We start from the raw sequence: 15,642 nt of genomic DNA, 5'->3' as shown, positions 1-15,642 counted from the left end.
TTATAACCGTACTTTAATTTAAAACACAATTACGTATGACTTTAATTTTATTTATAAGCATTACTATACTTTCATAATAGTATTCCTTTCAATAAAATATGTTCCAAAAAGCCCTATTTACGGCCTTAAAAAAAATAAAATTCAATACTACTCGAGTGCCAAAAATTATTTGAAAGTAGTAGAAACAATATTAGTGAGATATAACAATCCGCATAATTTGGAAATAAAAGTAATCTTTTAGTCCATAACCATTTTGATAAAATAAAATAAAATAAAATTTTAATACCATAAAGAGGTATCTGTTGGCTGATTTTTATGATACAAATGTGGCATTATCAGCACAAGCAAGCCCCATCTTGTACTCAATACCGCCAGAATAAGGACACAAGCTATCAAAAGCAGACAACAGGACGATAAAGAAGGCAGAAACAGAATGTAGAAGTAGGAGCAACAACTTTTCTCAACAAAAGATTCGCACGACACAAAACTGTTTTAAAAAGTGCAGCGATCAAATAAACGAACAACAAAGCAGAGCCTCTTGAAATGGTTGAAGAGTAGCATTATTGAGATGGAGATCATTCTGATCATGTGCCAGCTTTACGACGGCCAACTCGAGCCACAAAACCAGCTTTGATGGGTGCTACTGACCGCGAAGAACCACACTGCAGTTTTAATAAACATAATCAAGTCAATATGAGTGTATCCCAGAATCAAATGTGAGATAGATTGACAATAAGAAAGGATTGCACTGCATTCCCCGACAATAAACAAAAGTAAAACAGAGTAACTGTTGCTCATGCTGACCAGAGACGTGATATCATTAGTAACATTCAGATCTTTTAAATCACTTTGAATTTGAATTAACTGTAATTTTCTTTTGAACTTTTTTTCTATCATTGAGCCATCAAGTCTAATCAATTGGACTTGCCTAACTATAAAAGTTAAAGGTCATCTTTTAATGTGGCATTACTCTTTTTAAGTCAAAAATACAAAGGATTTGAACATTCAATAGTAGTAAAATTTATTTAGGATCAAGAGGGCAAGACAATCAAAACAGCACTCCAGGAATTCTTCTACATTTTAAACACCCACTCTTTGTCCTGTAAATGATATCATACTAGATCCAAGACATTCTTTACAAGCAGTACAAATCTCTTTTAGATGCGTTGTTTTGCAAGTTATTGTAGTTAGAAATTCAAAAAATTTAACCAACATTCACAACTCATCAAAGTCATCATCTTGGGTCATTTATTAAATGCAGTATGAGTCATCATAGAGACTGACTAAGAGAACAATTTTTAATAAAGCTTTTCAATATCAAAGCTGAACTATGAAACAGACTGGTATGAAACAAAAAATAATCAACATCATATTCAAGGATAACAGGCGCAAAAATTAGAGACATGGAATATAGTGTAGCATCATATTGGTTGACCATTACCGCTACAAAAACAAATAACAAAGATTGAATGCAATTGACAAAGTAGAATGTTGGTACTAAATGAAGTGCTCACCTGCTCACATCGAAGAAAGAATAGACGATTTTCCTTGGAGAGAATTGTGTCTGGACTTTTGCAACCATTACATATAACATATTCATCTGCATGAATTGGAATCATGGTGAAATATAATCATCCATTCATTCCGTTGAATGATTAAAGTACACGATTTGTATTAGACTTCCCCCATGTTTTCTGGGTTCTGAGATGTTTTCTTATCTTGGGAACCAATAGGAAAAGATGAAGATATAAACTATTTCAATTCACCAAGACAAAACACTAGCATAATTTCAGAAATTTGGTCCTCAAATTTTCTGTCTGGACACATTGCTAGATAACTCATTGTGATTTCTCTAAATATTTACTCAGCATTTCCCTCTAAGGTTGCACAAAATACATAACTGAAACTAGAAGAAAGTGTATTCACTCAATTAATTTCTGAGGGCATCTGCATTTCATGTACACTAATGCGTCTGCTCTGTCAACATGTGTACACAAATACAAATATAACAATATAAAATAATTGCACCAAAATTCAGTTAAGTTACTGATGTTTGAACAGTTCAAAATTTAGAAGACCAGGTTCAACAAGAAACAGGACCGCTGTTGATGGAATTTGTGTAGTTAACTTACTGATATATCTTCGTAGGATACCCTCAAAATTCTTTGGAGCAAATCTTCCCTTAATCACCAGCCTCTGCTGTCCATCAAGGGAACCACTAGTTCCCATTTCAGCAAGCAAGAAATTCATCACATGCTCTGGTTGCCTGTGCATCCTGTATATAAAATATAAAATCCCTCATGTGTGCAAACACTTTTTACAATTCTTCATATCTATTATCAGTCCAATAAAATGCTCATTTTTTTCCATTACAACAGAGCTTATATTGATTTAAAACAGTAAACTGTCCTACTTGAAGCAACCATTCTTTAAGGCTACAAAAAAAACCTACCTTCCAAGCTAATTAAAACAATTGATATTCAGAACAGAACATCATGACCAAACAAGCCAAATTATTATATTTGGACATCACTGGAAATATAGAAATCAAAGTGAATGACCAATTAATCAGAACTGCAAATACTATTAAAGAGCAGTCAATGCACAAAGCTCCCGCCAATGCGGGATCCCAGGAAAGGGTTGGACCACATTAGATCTATCGTACGCAGCCTTACAAGAGGCTGTTTATGCGATTCAAACTTGTGACTAGAGATCACATGATGGCAACTTTACTGTTGAGCCAAGACGCCCCTTCAAAAAAAATGAGCAATCATCTCCCTACATTCACCACAATTGTCTATGACTATTTTGCATATAAACAATTCCACTTCACCAACTGAGACATTAAAATATTGCCATGCCACTAGACAAAATAAATGAACACTTCATGCATGACTAGCCAAAAAGGTTAAACAGTTTAGTTGCACGAATTGTCGTAGTGGTTAATGTTCATTATGAAGAAAGCCCATAATCATTGTGCTAAAGCTTGAAAATAATAAGCTTCATATTTGCGAATATGAGTATCCTATGTTCCAACTCTTCTTATTTTATCATGACTCATCAACTGAGGATAGTTACAATAACAATAATAGCAAGAAGGTTAGAGATTATAATAACAAGGTTAAAAAATTTGATTTCAGTACCAATTTCGAACGTATTAGTAGTCTGCAGTGGTTTTGGAATACCCCCATCCCTCTGATTAAATACTTAATTAACTAAAATATCAGAGAATATAATGCATCATATAATATCAGATTACATAATCATATTAATAGTATCAAATTATTAAAAGTAGTTATGTATCTAATTATATTTAGATTATATAATATCAAGATATGTAATATTAATAATTAATAATGGGAAAAGGCCCCTTTTTAAGAAGCCTACTAAAGGCTCCAACTTTCTGGAAGTCCAGAAGTCCCCATTAAGGCCCATTTTCAATTTTTTTCTTCCGCCCTTAACTTTCCTCACCCATTCACTAGATGCCACCCATGACCTAACCATAATCTATCCAGCTATTGAACCTTGCCAGAGTTGAATGCCAACAGTGCCGGAGTCAACAAATGACAGCTAGCCAGATCTTTAAACACAGTGCTCATGGAGAGATTTTAATCCGAGAAGCGAAATAGTACAGCTACCAACATGGCAACTTAGCACAACTCATAAAGTAAAAAACAAATAACAAAGCAAAATAATACAGCTACTGACAGGGCAACTTAGCACAACTCATAAAGGGAAGTAAAAAAAATAACAACTCCAAGCAGAATCATCCTTTTATAAAACATGTTCAATGCCACTGGATGTCTAAATGCTTTGGTTTTCACAGAGAAACATAATGGAACATCATTCATTATAATTGTGTCCTTTATTTCTGGGAGAGTGCAAAACTATATTCTATACCTTCTAAACTCTAAATGTCTAAATGTCCTAACTTTCACCTAGTGACAAAAAACTAGACATCTTTCTTATCATCCATATCACTTCCAGTCTGTGATGACCTTTGGAAGGCATGGAAACATGATCGGGTAAAGCATAATTCTGTGCCGAAGATAGCATTCAAAAGACACGGATAGATAGTAGGGGTTAAATGATGTAGCACTTCCTTTTTTTTGGTCTCAGATGTGAAGGATGGGCTGCAAATCCCTCCTGAACATTGGCACTTAACTTGGCAAAATATGGTTGTGCCTTCCAAGTGTTCAACTGCCTTGCTTTTCACAAAGAAATATAATGAACATCATTGATTATGTTCGTGATACTTCCTCTAAGTTTTGGCACTTGCAGATTGAAGAATCATGTTTTGCTAAAAACCCTATTTAATGGTTCGTAACTCATGTTAACATAAACACTTGTGATAAAAACTTGAAATATTAATTATATGCATGTTGCTTGTATTATATATCATTGATTCTAAATTTGACTAAGACTGATTGTTATGTTTCATGTCTTATGCATTGTATGATCAGCATATATTTTTCTATGTGAAATAGTGACAGAATAAATAAGACTTGTTAATTAATATACTTTTTGTACACGAACAAAGTCTTTTTTGTCGATGTAAATATTTTTTTAATAATTATTAATAAGACATTATATGCCTCTGCATATTGTCTATGCACTGTCCAATTGGTCCACAGCATGGCACCTGCATTCATTTTTTGAAACCTTACAGATTAGCAAATAGCTATGTTTTTATAATCCAAATGGGGAAAAATAAAACATCAAGTAAATAAAACTTAATAGCCATCTTTAATAAGTGAACCATAATCCAGATTCATACCAACAAGTGAATGAAACAAACTAAATAGAGGATACAAAAGGATTGCAAAGGCTATAAAAGGAAGAGAAAAGTAAATACGTTTTGCAGAGGTCCATAAAATTAACAAACACAGTTTTCTTGGTTCCTTCTCTCAGGACTTGTGGAGGCCTCATCACCGTCCTACGCCTATCTCCAGCAAGATCTGGATTATTCTCCCGTAGTATATTAAATACCCTACCTAGCAACTGGATGATCAACAATAGAACAGCGTTTTAATGGTCGATGAAACAATTTCTGTTGCTGTACAAGATAAGAATTTTAGAAAATAGTATGCAAGATAGACAGTCAGGAAAAGCAATGCACAATATCTTAATGTATTACAAGAACCGGCATAAAAACTGAAGCAGAAAGTCAACACATGCCAGACAATTCAAGACAACATTTATCCCATGAAGAGTTCGATTTAGAAGATTCAGCATTCCTGTGTATGTTAATCAATGCTGCATAATGAGCACAATTGGGGCAATGTGTGTCCCGTTATAATAGCTAAGTAGTAAAAGACTTGCCAATAAAAAAAAACGTAGGCTGAAACCAAAGATATCTGAACAAGGTACGCTTACTTTAAAGTTTAAACATTAATAGGCACCGTTTCAAATCCCATGGCCTGGCACAACTCGATATAAAGGAGGGTGTCTCCTCCCAAATGCCTAGATATTTTGAGATGGAATGGATTTTCATAGACTTCAACATGGCATGGGTCTGAATCTTGCATATTAGTAATATTTAAGCAATATTTGCATAATTAATTCATGTTTTGGGTTTAGGAATGAAAACCCAATGGTATCCAATCACACATATGGGAATGGATATAAATGCATATTATATTATTTTATATGGATAATGATATCAGTTCTTTCAAAATAGCTTAAGCTTTTGGTATAAGTCGTTAACCTATCAAATTTAGTAATAAGTTTGTAGTTATTTGTTAACTTAGGGTGTGCAATTCTGAATTCATGATAACAAGAAAACTCGTCAACTTCAATAAGAGATCTCGACATACGCCAATATGGGATATTGAAGTCCATGTGCCACAAATTAATTCCATTAGCAATAATGTCATGCTGACTATCTTATTAAGATAATAGATCTCCAAATTAAAGACTCCATGCAGAAACTTTCTGTTCTAGTCTATCAGTAACTTTTACAAATATTTTTTTTTTACAAATTCATCATCCATCATGCAGTCTGTTAGTGCCTTAGGAGGCTTGCAACTAGTCAAGCTCGTGAAAATCATCATAAACCAAAATTATCAAAACCTACAGCCAAACTGTAGTTTTCATCTTGTAAATAGCATAATCATGCAACTAATATTGTCTAGATAATATGAAATATCTAGATAACTGCTATTCTTATTCTTTTCCAACCAAAAAAATTCAATCTGCAATAAAACTTCGTCATAAGTATTGAATGGCATGGTCATAATGATATGTATTAAGTCAAACAGGATACTATATTTAACCATCTCTTTTTAAGTTCACACCAGCCACTACAGCTGAACAAACCACACCATATACTGATATGAACAAGTCTGGTCAATCATCAAACTAGTTAGGACTTGTTACTGTTTCCTCATCAAAGATGGGAAGCAATTATTGACAAGATACTTGATAAATTTCTTACTTCAATATAGCATAACCATATAGGCTAGAAAATAAATATTCATTACCTCAGCTTGAAGCCAAGCAGCCATTGAATATGCCTTCAACGTTTGCATTACATTGTTAGCAGATTTTATGCCATTAAATTATAATTTAGATAAACCATAAAAAAAGAACATTTTGAGAAATTCCATTTAGTACATACCTTGTCCACTAACAACATACCATGGTTTAGTCTTTCAGAAACCAAGAGTCTCGGACAACCAAACACTACTACACTGTTTTATTTACAACATGTCAATCTTAAAAGTTCAACATTCATGTAAGTTCTCTCGGTTCAAGATGTTAGCATCTTAATATATTAAGCACCTTTGATATAAATAAACAATCCTCTAAAAACTACTGTGGAAATGTTGATACAAGATTATAATAAGAGTGCAACATAAAAGAATGACAGAAGCAAGAAAATAAAATAATAAAAAAAATCAAATGATCTGCACTACCACAAAAGGCACAGTCCTTGAACTTAATCTTCAAGGTAAGGTTCATCATACCTCTTCATACTTATAATCACGATCTGTTCCTTCCCATGGGTATTGAACAACTCCTAACACAATACCCTCGCCTAGCTCGTCCTCTCCAATCTGATCACCTAAATAATTGTGGAAGCAATGTATCTGATTACAAATGAGTGGTGATATAATCGACTGCTTTATCAACTGCAAACAGCTTTGAACTCTTCATATTATCATTTAAATGGAAGCAACATAATCTACGCTGAAGTGTCCTACCATTGGGTTCTTCTCCAGCATCTCCATCATCTTCATTCAAAAAATTTGTTTCAACCTGAAATAACAAAAAGTAATGGCATTATGCAATAGAATCAGCATAGAACTTGGACAAAAGGATGAGAGTCAGGCAACAAAGCATTTACTAACAGGTTTCTTCTTTTTCTTCCTCATTCCCACAAAACTAGGTCCACTTATCTCATCAACTGGAACAGTATACCAGTGTCAGCTAGAAGATGTTTGAGCCTTTAAGCTTAATCAATGAAAGTTAAATACTGTACTAAAGTCTAATAAAATAAAGCTACTTTGAATGATCAGAGATGGATCCTAAAAATCATACCTGCTAAGCTTTCAGTTTTCTCAGCTAGCTTTTCTACCTCCTCAGCAGGATCTTGAATAGCTACCTTCTTCTTTTTCTTCTTCTTGGTTGGATCAAAGGGAGCCAACTAAGCAATCAACCAGAAACATATTAAATATAAATATAAATAAAACATTCAAGACAAATGCAATCAATATTAGTCCAGAGAAGCAACAAATCTGAAAATCAAGGAAAAAAATGAAAACAAATTATCGTCCTACAAATGTATCCAAACTTGCTAAAGTTGTTCAATGAAATATCTCTTAAAGGTGTTAGATTAATAGGGTTAGTGGTCTAAAGGGTTTAGTCCTGTGTTAATGGCTCTAGATTTAAGATTTTATCATGTCTATATATACCCATTACACCGTTAATTCATTAATGATATGTAATGCAATATTCTACTTTTCTCCAAACTCTACATGGTACCAAAGCCCCATTCAGGGTTAGGTTTTCAGAAAAAGTATTCACCCCTCCATCTCTCAATCCTCTCTCTATCCCTGCCTGTCACAAAAAGCCCAAGCAAGTGAGGGGAGATTCAAGTGGAAAGCTCATCCTTTTCTTTAATCTTGAATATGGCCCATATTGACTTCTCCCACAAGCATGGTTTAAAGTGTCGTGCCAAGACGATTGAAATAGGCGAAACATCTCATTCCGCTGGGCGACCGGCACCGGCACGACCCCGGCACCAGATCCACAACAATTGCAACGTGTTGCGCGACCCTGTGGCCGCAGTGAAGGGGTCGCTCGAGCCCGCAACAACAACGGAGGGGTCACATAACCCTTCCGCTGCGGTCGTGGAGGCATTGTGCAACCCTGTAGAGGGGTCGCACGACCACCGCAGTCGTGCCAAAGGAGTCACGCGATCCTGGCCATGGTTGAGGGGTTGCGCAACCCCGCGGCAATGCCGAAGTCGCGCGAGCTCACAAGTGGTGTTGGATTTATGATTTTTTAAAATTAAACTTAGGTTAATTATTTTAATTAACTCATAGCTATGATGGAGATAATATAAAGAGACTTTATTAAATCCTAATAAAATTATCTAATTAATTTTATATTTATTTATTTATCTATTTCACATCTTTTCCTTTTTTTTAAAGATTATTTTTTATATTGTTTATTTTTAAAATATTAATGTTAAATATTTTATTTTTTAATTAATGTATTTTATATTTAAAAAATACCGAAACTATATCGGCACGGCACGATACGGTACCGAAATCGTATTGTTCCGGTCCAGGACCGAAACCTCGACACATGTCGAAATTTTAAACCTTGTCCACAAGTACCTTGATAGTAATCAACTAGCATCCATCAGTGATCCACTATACCCACCAAAGAGTCGCACATACTTAGGCATACTTGGGTGGAAATAATCAATGAGAAAAAAAAAAGGGCAGTCCGGTGCACAAAGCTCTAGCTATGCGGGGTCCCGGGGAAGGATTCATTGTACGCAGCCTTACCCTGCTTTTTTGCAAGAGCTTGTTTCCAGGATTCGAACCCGTGATCTTTTGGTCACAAAGCAACAATTTTACCGTTGCGCTAAGGCTCCCCTTCAAATAATCAATGAGAAGCCCTCCACAAATACCCTAAAGCTGCATGTCCATGTGCATCCACAAGCAGAGAAGCCTTGCATCCACCAGTACTTGTCCTCCATCAGTACCTTTTCCGTGGAACAGAAAACTGTTCTCCCTTTGTTTCCTCATCCGTGAAGCACATTGTAGTCATTGCTTCTCTTGTCACAGGCAGCAGCGTCAAACAATTATCTGCTGCCATTCAGTAGCGCACATAGTAATCAAGCAACAACATTAATCTTAAGTAGTTATTTCAAGTCCTCCTTCCAACCCCACACTTGAGCACAACCTCTGCCACAGCTTCTCCCACATGTGACTGCAAGCCTTTCTTCAATACGTAACACCAACCAGTAACATTAGCTCTGTGTGTTACATATGTGTCACCTAAAGCTAGTGAAGACAAACAAACAAAATGTCCTATTCCAATGTTGATAAGTCTAGCATAGGGTCTATCTATCAACCTATCACTCCTACAAGACCCTCGAGCACTTTCTTTTTCCCTCAATCTATTGTGTGCTAATGTAATTGTTGCTTCAAAAAAAAATAAACCCGCTAGAAAGATTAGTTCTTGAGGTTATATCTTGATTTGATGCCAAAGACATTATTGGTTGTATCTTGATCTAAGATCGACAATGCATTGGCTGTATGGTGTATTATTTCATCAAGTCTGACTTCGCCAAAGTGGAGCATCATGCTTCTTATTTCATTGTTGTGCATAATCTATGTTTTATTCGTGAGTGCTTTTTAAATCCATGTAACAAGTTAGACATAGATAATACACATCCTCCAGCTTCAAGGAGGAATGTTAGAGCTATCAGATTAATAGGGTTATTAGTCTAGTGGATTTAGTCTCATATTACTAATTCAAAATTTAGGGTTTTATCAAGAGTCTATAAATACCCATAGAGTGGTTATTTATCAATGGCTTGCATCATAATATCCTCTTTCCCCCAAATTTATGGTATCAAACTTCCAACTAACACGACCATGAACGCTGAAAGACAAGTAAAACAAGTAGGCCTAGCCGATCACCAAACAGCAGCAACATGACCAGGGAGAAAAAACATCCATTGACACAAAATTTGGCAAATTGCCCGAAATGCACATGAGCAAATGTAAAACCGACTGACATCAAGTGCATAGAACAAACAAGTACAGGAAAAAAAAAAAGAGGCAAGGAGCAATCTTACCTCTGGAACCTCCTCTTTCATCTCAGTAGGATTCTCGTTAGACATGTTCCCTATCTCTGAACTCCTAAGCAAACTGCGCTCAACCAAATAGAGAGCATTAAAGCAGCGTATCGAGCAGAATCCACCAAAACCTAGCTCCTTATAAAAAAGTAAATAATAATAATAATAAAAATAAACAATAGTAGGGGAACTACAAGGAAATACGTGCGAAGAAGAAAGCGCTCACAAAAGGAACCGGAATTACCGGGTTTCTACGACGAAATCGATCTCTCGGGTTCTATCGATTCCCACGAATTCCGCAGAGAGAGGCTGCAGAATCCCTGTGTTTTGGCGTCGATAGGGCAAAGGGTTTGCTGGGCAGGAACATGAGGATCGGATCAGCTACTTCCTTGTTTATAACAGCTCCACTGAACACAAACGTTACCTTAACGTTGAGCCGATAAAACCGTTACATTCTTTGCCATACAACATTCAACCGAATATAGTTTGCTTCAATTATCCGCGCTCATTTTAGTGTTACCCTAACGTTGTTCCTATCTTTTTTGTACGGTCGATATTGTTAGTTTGAATAATATTAATTTATAGATTTCTGATTATAATTTTCTGAATATATTTATATTTAATTTTTTTTTCAATTGAATATGTTCCTGTCTTAAATCTGTGAAAATAAGAACTGATTCTGATGAATAATGATGACCTTCGATGAAGATGAATTCCGATGATCTAAAGAATTACTCCTCAATGTTCCTACGTACAGTGAGACGAGTCAACAGAGCGTTAGTAACCTAAGACTGAGCTGGGAATCCCTGGCTAGGTCCTCCGACGCTCAAGTCAGTTTCTCTCACATATGGAAGAAGAAGAAGAAGAAAAAGAAGAAGAACAATAATTGAAGTGAAACAGAGTTTGGATGTTAGAACTTACGTACCTTATCAACGGAGAGTGTAACAACCACCCTTCTCCCTATTATACTACTCTCTAAGGATGACCGTTACTTAACTACTAACTCTACTTAACCGGTAAGATCGGAACCACGAGGAGTCTCTACCGAAAAAAATTCGACAGCATCTCCCCTGTACCGGTGACCATAAACTGAGATACATACATAGTATACATCAGCCACAGGCGGCTGGAACATATATCAGACATCCACGCAATTAAATAAGCGTCAAACGCCAAAAATACATACTTACTAAACTGAGTTCATCTTAGCATGCAATCTAAAACAAAAATAATCTCAAATGACATGGATCTTAAAGTACAATTTCAAATATTTATTAATCACTAAAATGCGGAAAACTCAATAACATCCCAAGTCTCTCCCATAGTCCTTGCATCACACATCATCGAACACCTCCTTGTCGCCTTCCTTTGCTAAAGCTTTTCCTTTGCTTTATCTGCAGTAAGAGGAAAATGCAACTATAAGCAAAATTGCTTAGTAAACGCTATCTAACTCACAAAACTCGAATATGCATGTAACTGGAAGAAATCTAAAACTGAATGCTCAGAAAGAAACATTACTCATGCTCATTTAATAGCAAAAGAAACAAGGCATACTGGAATGCTAAACATGTAAAGCAAATCTAAACAAACACGCTAGCATAAAAGAAAACTAAACTTGCTGGATTTTAAACTTATGTGAAGCTTGTTTTACTTGTTTAGAAACTTATACTTTAATACTTCGGAATAATAAGTTTGACTGAATTGATACATAAGCTGCTAGGCTATTGCTGGATGTGAACTGTATTCACATAACTGATTTGTGAAGTTTTGAAAATTATTTTCATAATAGATAAAAATAATAATCAAGCTGCTGATGGGCCCGGCAACTGTACTTGTTATGCGCGCATCCTTAACTAGACCCGAGGTAGCTAGTCCCGAATCTAGTAGGGTTTACTAGGTTATCTAAATCTAGGGACGACGATGGGAGCCCAACCCAAGGATAACTAAGAGTCCAGCACAGTGCCACTGATAAAAGCAAAATACTGATTCATAAGCTAATTTATCTTATCTTGCTCTTGCTAGGTTATTTGAACCTAGAGCTAGGTTATCTGAACCTAGGGACGACTATGGGAGCCCACCCATTGGACCGTAGTCCCGTATAAACTGAAGCTAGACTAAGCATGCTATTTATAAGAAAACTGCAATGCTACACAATTCAAAATCTACAATGTCAAACAAAACAAAAACTGCTATGCTAGACAATTCAAAATCTGCACTATCAACTTTAAAGAAATCTGTGCTATAAGCTCTTAAGAAACCTGTACTACAAGCTCTAAGAAATCTGCTCTAAGGGAATCTGCATATTAAAAGCAAATCGTGCATATTTAACGGACTAGCAAGGAAATAAACCTAAACGAGAAAGAATGGTGACAAAGGGTTAACAGCATGGTTAACACATCCACTGTTTATACTAATAAATTCCAGTCATTCATTTCGTAGCATTATTCAGTCATTCCTTCCATATCTGTTCCTGTAACCATAGCCTATTTCATTTATTCCTTAAGTATACCCATTCGTAACGAAAACTTATCAAAGCCAAATTTGTGCATTTCATAAATAATCTACGGAGAAATAATTCAACTCATGCATAACAAAATAGAGGATTGTTCACAAGTATTAATACCAACCCACAGTAACTTTAACCCATAGGCAAATAACTAATCATGACAAATGAAACAGTATTCATAATTTCTATCCTGTATCAGTTTCGAAGCTATTTCATTAACAAGAGTCTATATGGCTTAAATTCTATTACTCTACACCACAAACTCACCTCAGCATAAGGACTCTTCAACCCTCCAAAAATTAAATCAGTCAGCTATCCTTTATAAAAGAATCACACTAAATCCATAAACAATCACAAGACCAAACCAACAAGACGAAATTCACACATCACCACAGTCCTCCACGATAATGGATCAACATCAGAACTCCAAGGAAAACAGAACGAATTCACATGGAAACCCAATCCGAAGCCTCAGCTATCTGAGAATACAAAACAACAACTAAAGTAAATCCTGTATTTCTCCAAATCTATTCAATCACTGCAGAATTTAACAGAACAGCTTCGAGATCATTACAACCACAACAGATTCCGAAATCTACAAGGCCCTATATGAACCGATCATGCCTACTAAGGTAACAAACAGAAAGGGTTTGAGTCAAACCCTGAGAATACTAATTACAAGGCTTTGAAGGAAATCTAATCCACCTGCTTGAACTGAGCTAACCCTTCTCTTTCTTTCTTTAGGGTTCACGGCAGCAAGCAAAAAAAACAAAAGCTCCTTAAAACACGCTTCGAAATCAACACAAGAACTAACATAAATCCGAAACTACTCTTCTGCAGGTGAGGAAGCAATTACCCTTGTTCTTTGACTCACAACCGGAAACAACATCTAGGGCTTCGGCGAGCTCGAGATCCCAGCTCTTCCTCATGCCCACGAGCTCTCCCCGACGAGAGGGTCTTGAGACTGCAAAGGAACCCCGGATTGATCTTTGGTTGGCCCCTGGAGACGAGAAACCCTAGCTGCCTTCGGTTCCGCCTGAGCTCCGCCGTCGCGAGCGAGAGAGAAAAGGAGAGGAGCGATTTTGGTTTTCCCGAACATAACCCCTAAGTTCTCCCTTTTAATACCTAATATTTCTGTTAACTATCTTAAATAAATTCGCTACCTTTTCTAAACAGATCCGTCCGCGTGAACACTTGGTCAGCCACGCGTTGCTTAAGGCTTGGCTCGTGGGTTCAAATCTCGGCTGCAACCCTTTTCTTCCTATTATTACCTGTTATTAACTTCTACTACTTAAATACATTTCATGCTTCTTTTAATCAGCAACGCCTGCTTGGGCTCCTGGTCAGTCGAGACAACGAAAGGCTTTGCTTAGCCGGAGGTCTTCGGTTTGAACCTCGGCTAAATTTCTTTATTTTTTTGTAACTTCTTTTGTTTAGTAAAAATACCAAACGACCTCTAAAAATTGCATAAAAATACTCTAAAAATTTCTAAAAATCTCTAGAATATTTCTAAAGTATTTCTAAATATTTTTAACCACTATTAGAACTCCAAATGAGGAAATTTGGGTCATTACAGAGAGGATCTCCTTTTTATACTACCTCACATGACCTCCGTAGTCGTGAGGTGGTCCTCGATTCGTTAGAGTTTGTTAGGAGATGAAGTCATCTTCTATACTTCCTATAATAATCCTTTAAGGAATCTTTTTTTACCCCAGATATACCTATTTTGTCGTTTATGACCTGTATTTATAATGGAGACACGTCATCATAATTGAAGAAGCTTCTAAAAGATATTTCCCGCCAAATATTCTGTTAAGCGTATCTCGACCGGTTGTTCAAGCCGGTCATATATACTATTAAAAATACATTCTGTTGAATATCTTTCAGTCGATGTTCAAGACGGCCATATATATTGTTAAGAATACCTCCTGCTGAATATGTCTCGGTCGATCCATCAAGCCAGTTGTATATACTGTTAAGAATGCTTCTTATTGAATATATCTCGGTCGATCGGTCAAGCCGACCGTATATTAAGACTACCTTCAGTTAAACCTGTCTTTACGCTCGGGTGGACTTTGCCCGGGCGAGCATATATAAGCGCGTGAGCGCTCGCTCAGCCTGCGGTCGACCGGTTATATGCTGAAAAATTATATAAGGCTAAATGCCTTTATGCTCGGGCGAACTTTGCCCGACCGAGCATATATGAGCACGTGGGTGTTCGCTCGGCCTGCGGTCGGCCAGTAATATGCTGAGAGTCTTATATAAGACTAAATGCATTTATGCTTTGGCGGGCGTTGTCCGGCCAAGCATATATGAGCACGTGGGTGCTCGCTTGGCTTGTGGTCGACCAATTATATGCTGAGAATATTATATAAGGCTAAATATTTTTATGCTCAAGCAGGTTTTGCCCGGCCGAGCATATATGAGCACATGGGTGGTTGCTCGGCCTACGGTCGGTCGATTAATGCTGAGAATATTATATAAGGTTAAATGCCTTTATGCTCGGGCGGACTTTGCCCGACTGAGCATATATGAGCACGTGGGTGCTGGCTCGGCTTGCGGTCGACCGGTTATATGCTGAGAATATTATATAAGGCTAAATGCCTTTATGCTCGGGCGGGCTTTGTCCGACCGAGTATATATGAGTGCGGGGGCACTCGCTCGGTCGATCATATGCTGAGAATATTATATAAGGCTAAATGCCTTTATGCTCGGGCGAGCTTTGCCCGGCCGAGCATATATGAGCGCAGGGGCGCTCGTTCGGCCTTTATTCTGTTAGGACCAAAAGTAGCTAGAGGGGGGGGGGGGGGGTGAA

General features: G+C 36.7%; 1 protein-coding gene across 3 annotated transcripts; it reads right to left on the bottom strand.

The window, feature by feature from the left end:
- Nucleotides 1-251: 251 nt before the first annotated feature.
- On the bottom strand, nt 252-10,750 carry LOC122029308 (eukaryotic translation initiation factor 2 subunit beta-like). 3 transcript variants are annotated; one of them, XM_042588247.1, is made up of 10 exons: nt 10,566-10,750; nt 10,322-10,459; nt 7,543-7,648; nt 7,353-7,408; nt 7,206-7,260; nt 6,969-7,066; nt 4,856-5,001; nt 2,133-2,275; nt 1,515-1,600; nt 252-662 (listed from the first exon to the last, which is right to left on the bottom strand). In XM_042588247.1, exons 2-10 carry the CDS (start codon nt 10,364-10,366, stop codon nt 585-587), a joined length of 813 nt encoding a protein of 270 aa, XP_042444181.1. In that variant the 5' UTR covers nt 10,367-10,459; nt 10,566-10,750; the 3' UTR covers nt 252-584. The 3 variants fall into 3 exon arrangements, with proteins under 3 accessions (XP_042444181.1, XP_042444180.1, XP_042444179.1); XM_042588246.1 differs by having other exon boundaries at nt 10,322-10,452; XM_042588245.1 differs by having other exon boundaries at nt 10,322-10,394; nt 10,566-10,749.
- Nucleotides 10,751-15,642: the final 4,892 nt, after the last annotated feature.

The sequence above is a fragment of the Zingiber officinale genome, chromosome 10B (assembly GCF_018446385.1).
Source record: "Zingiber officinale cultivar Zhangliang chromosome 10B, Zo_v1.1, whole genome shotgun sequence".
Taxonomy (NCBI): Eukaryota; Viridiplantae; Streptophyta; class Magnoliopsida; order Zingiberales; family Zingiberaceae; genus Zingiber; species Zingiber officinale.
This window is presented reverse-complemented; position numbering and strand designations above follow the sequence as displayed.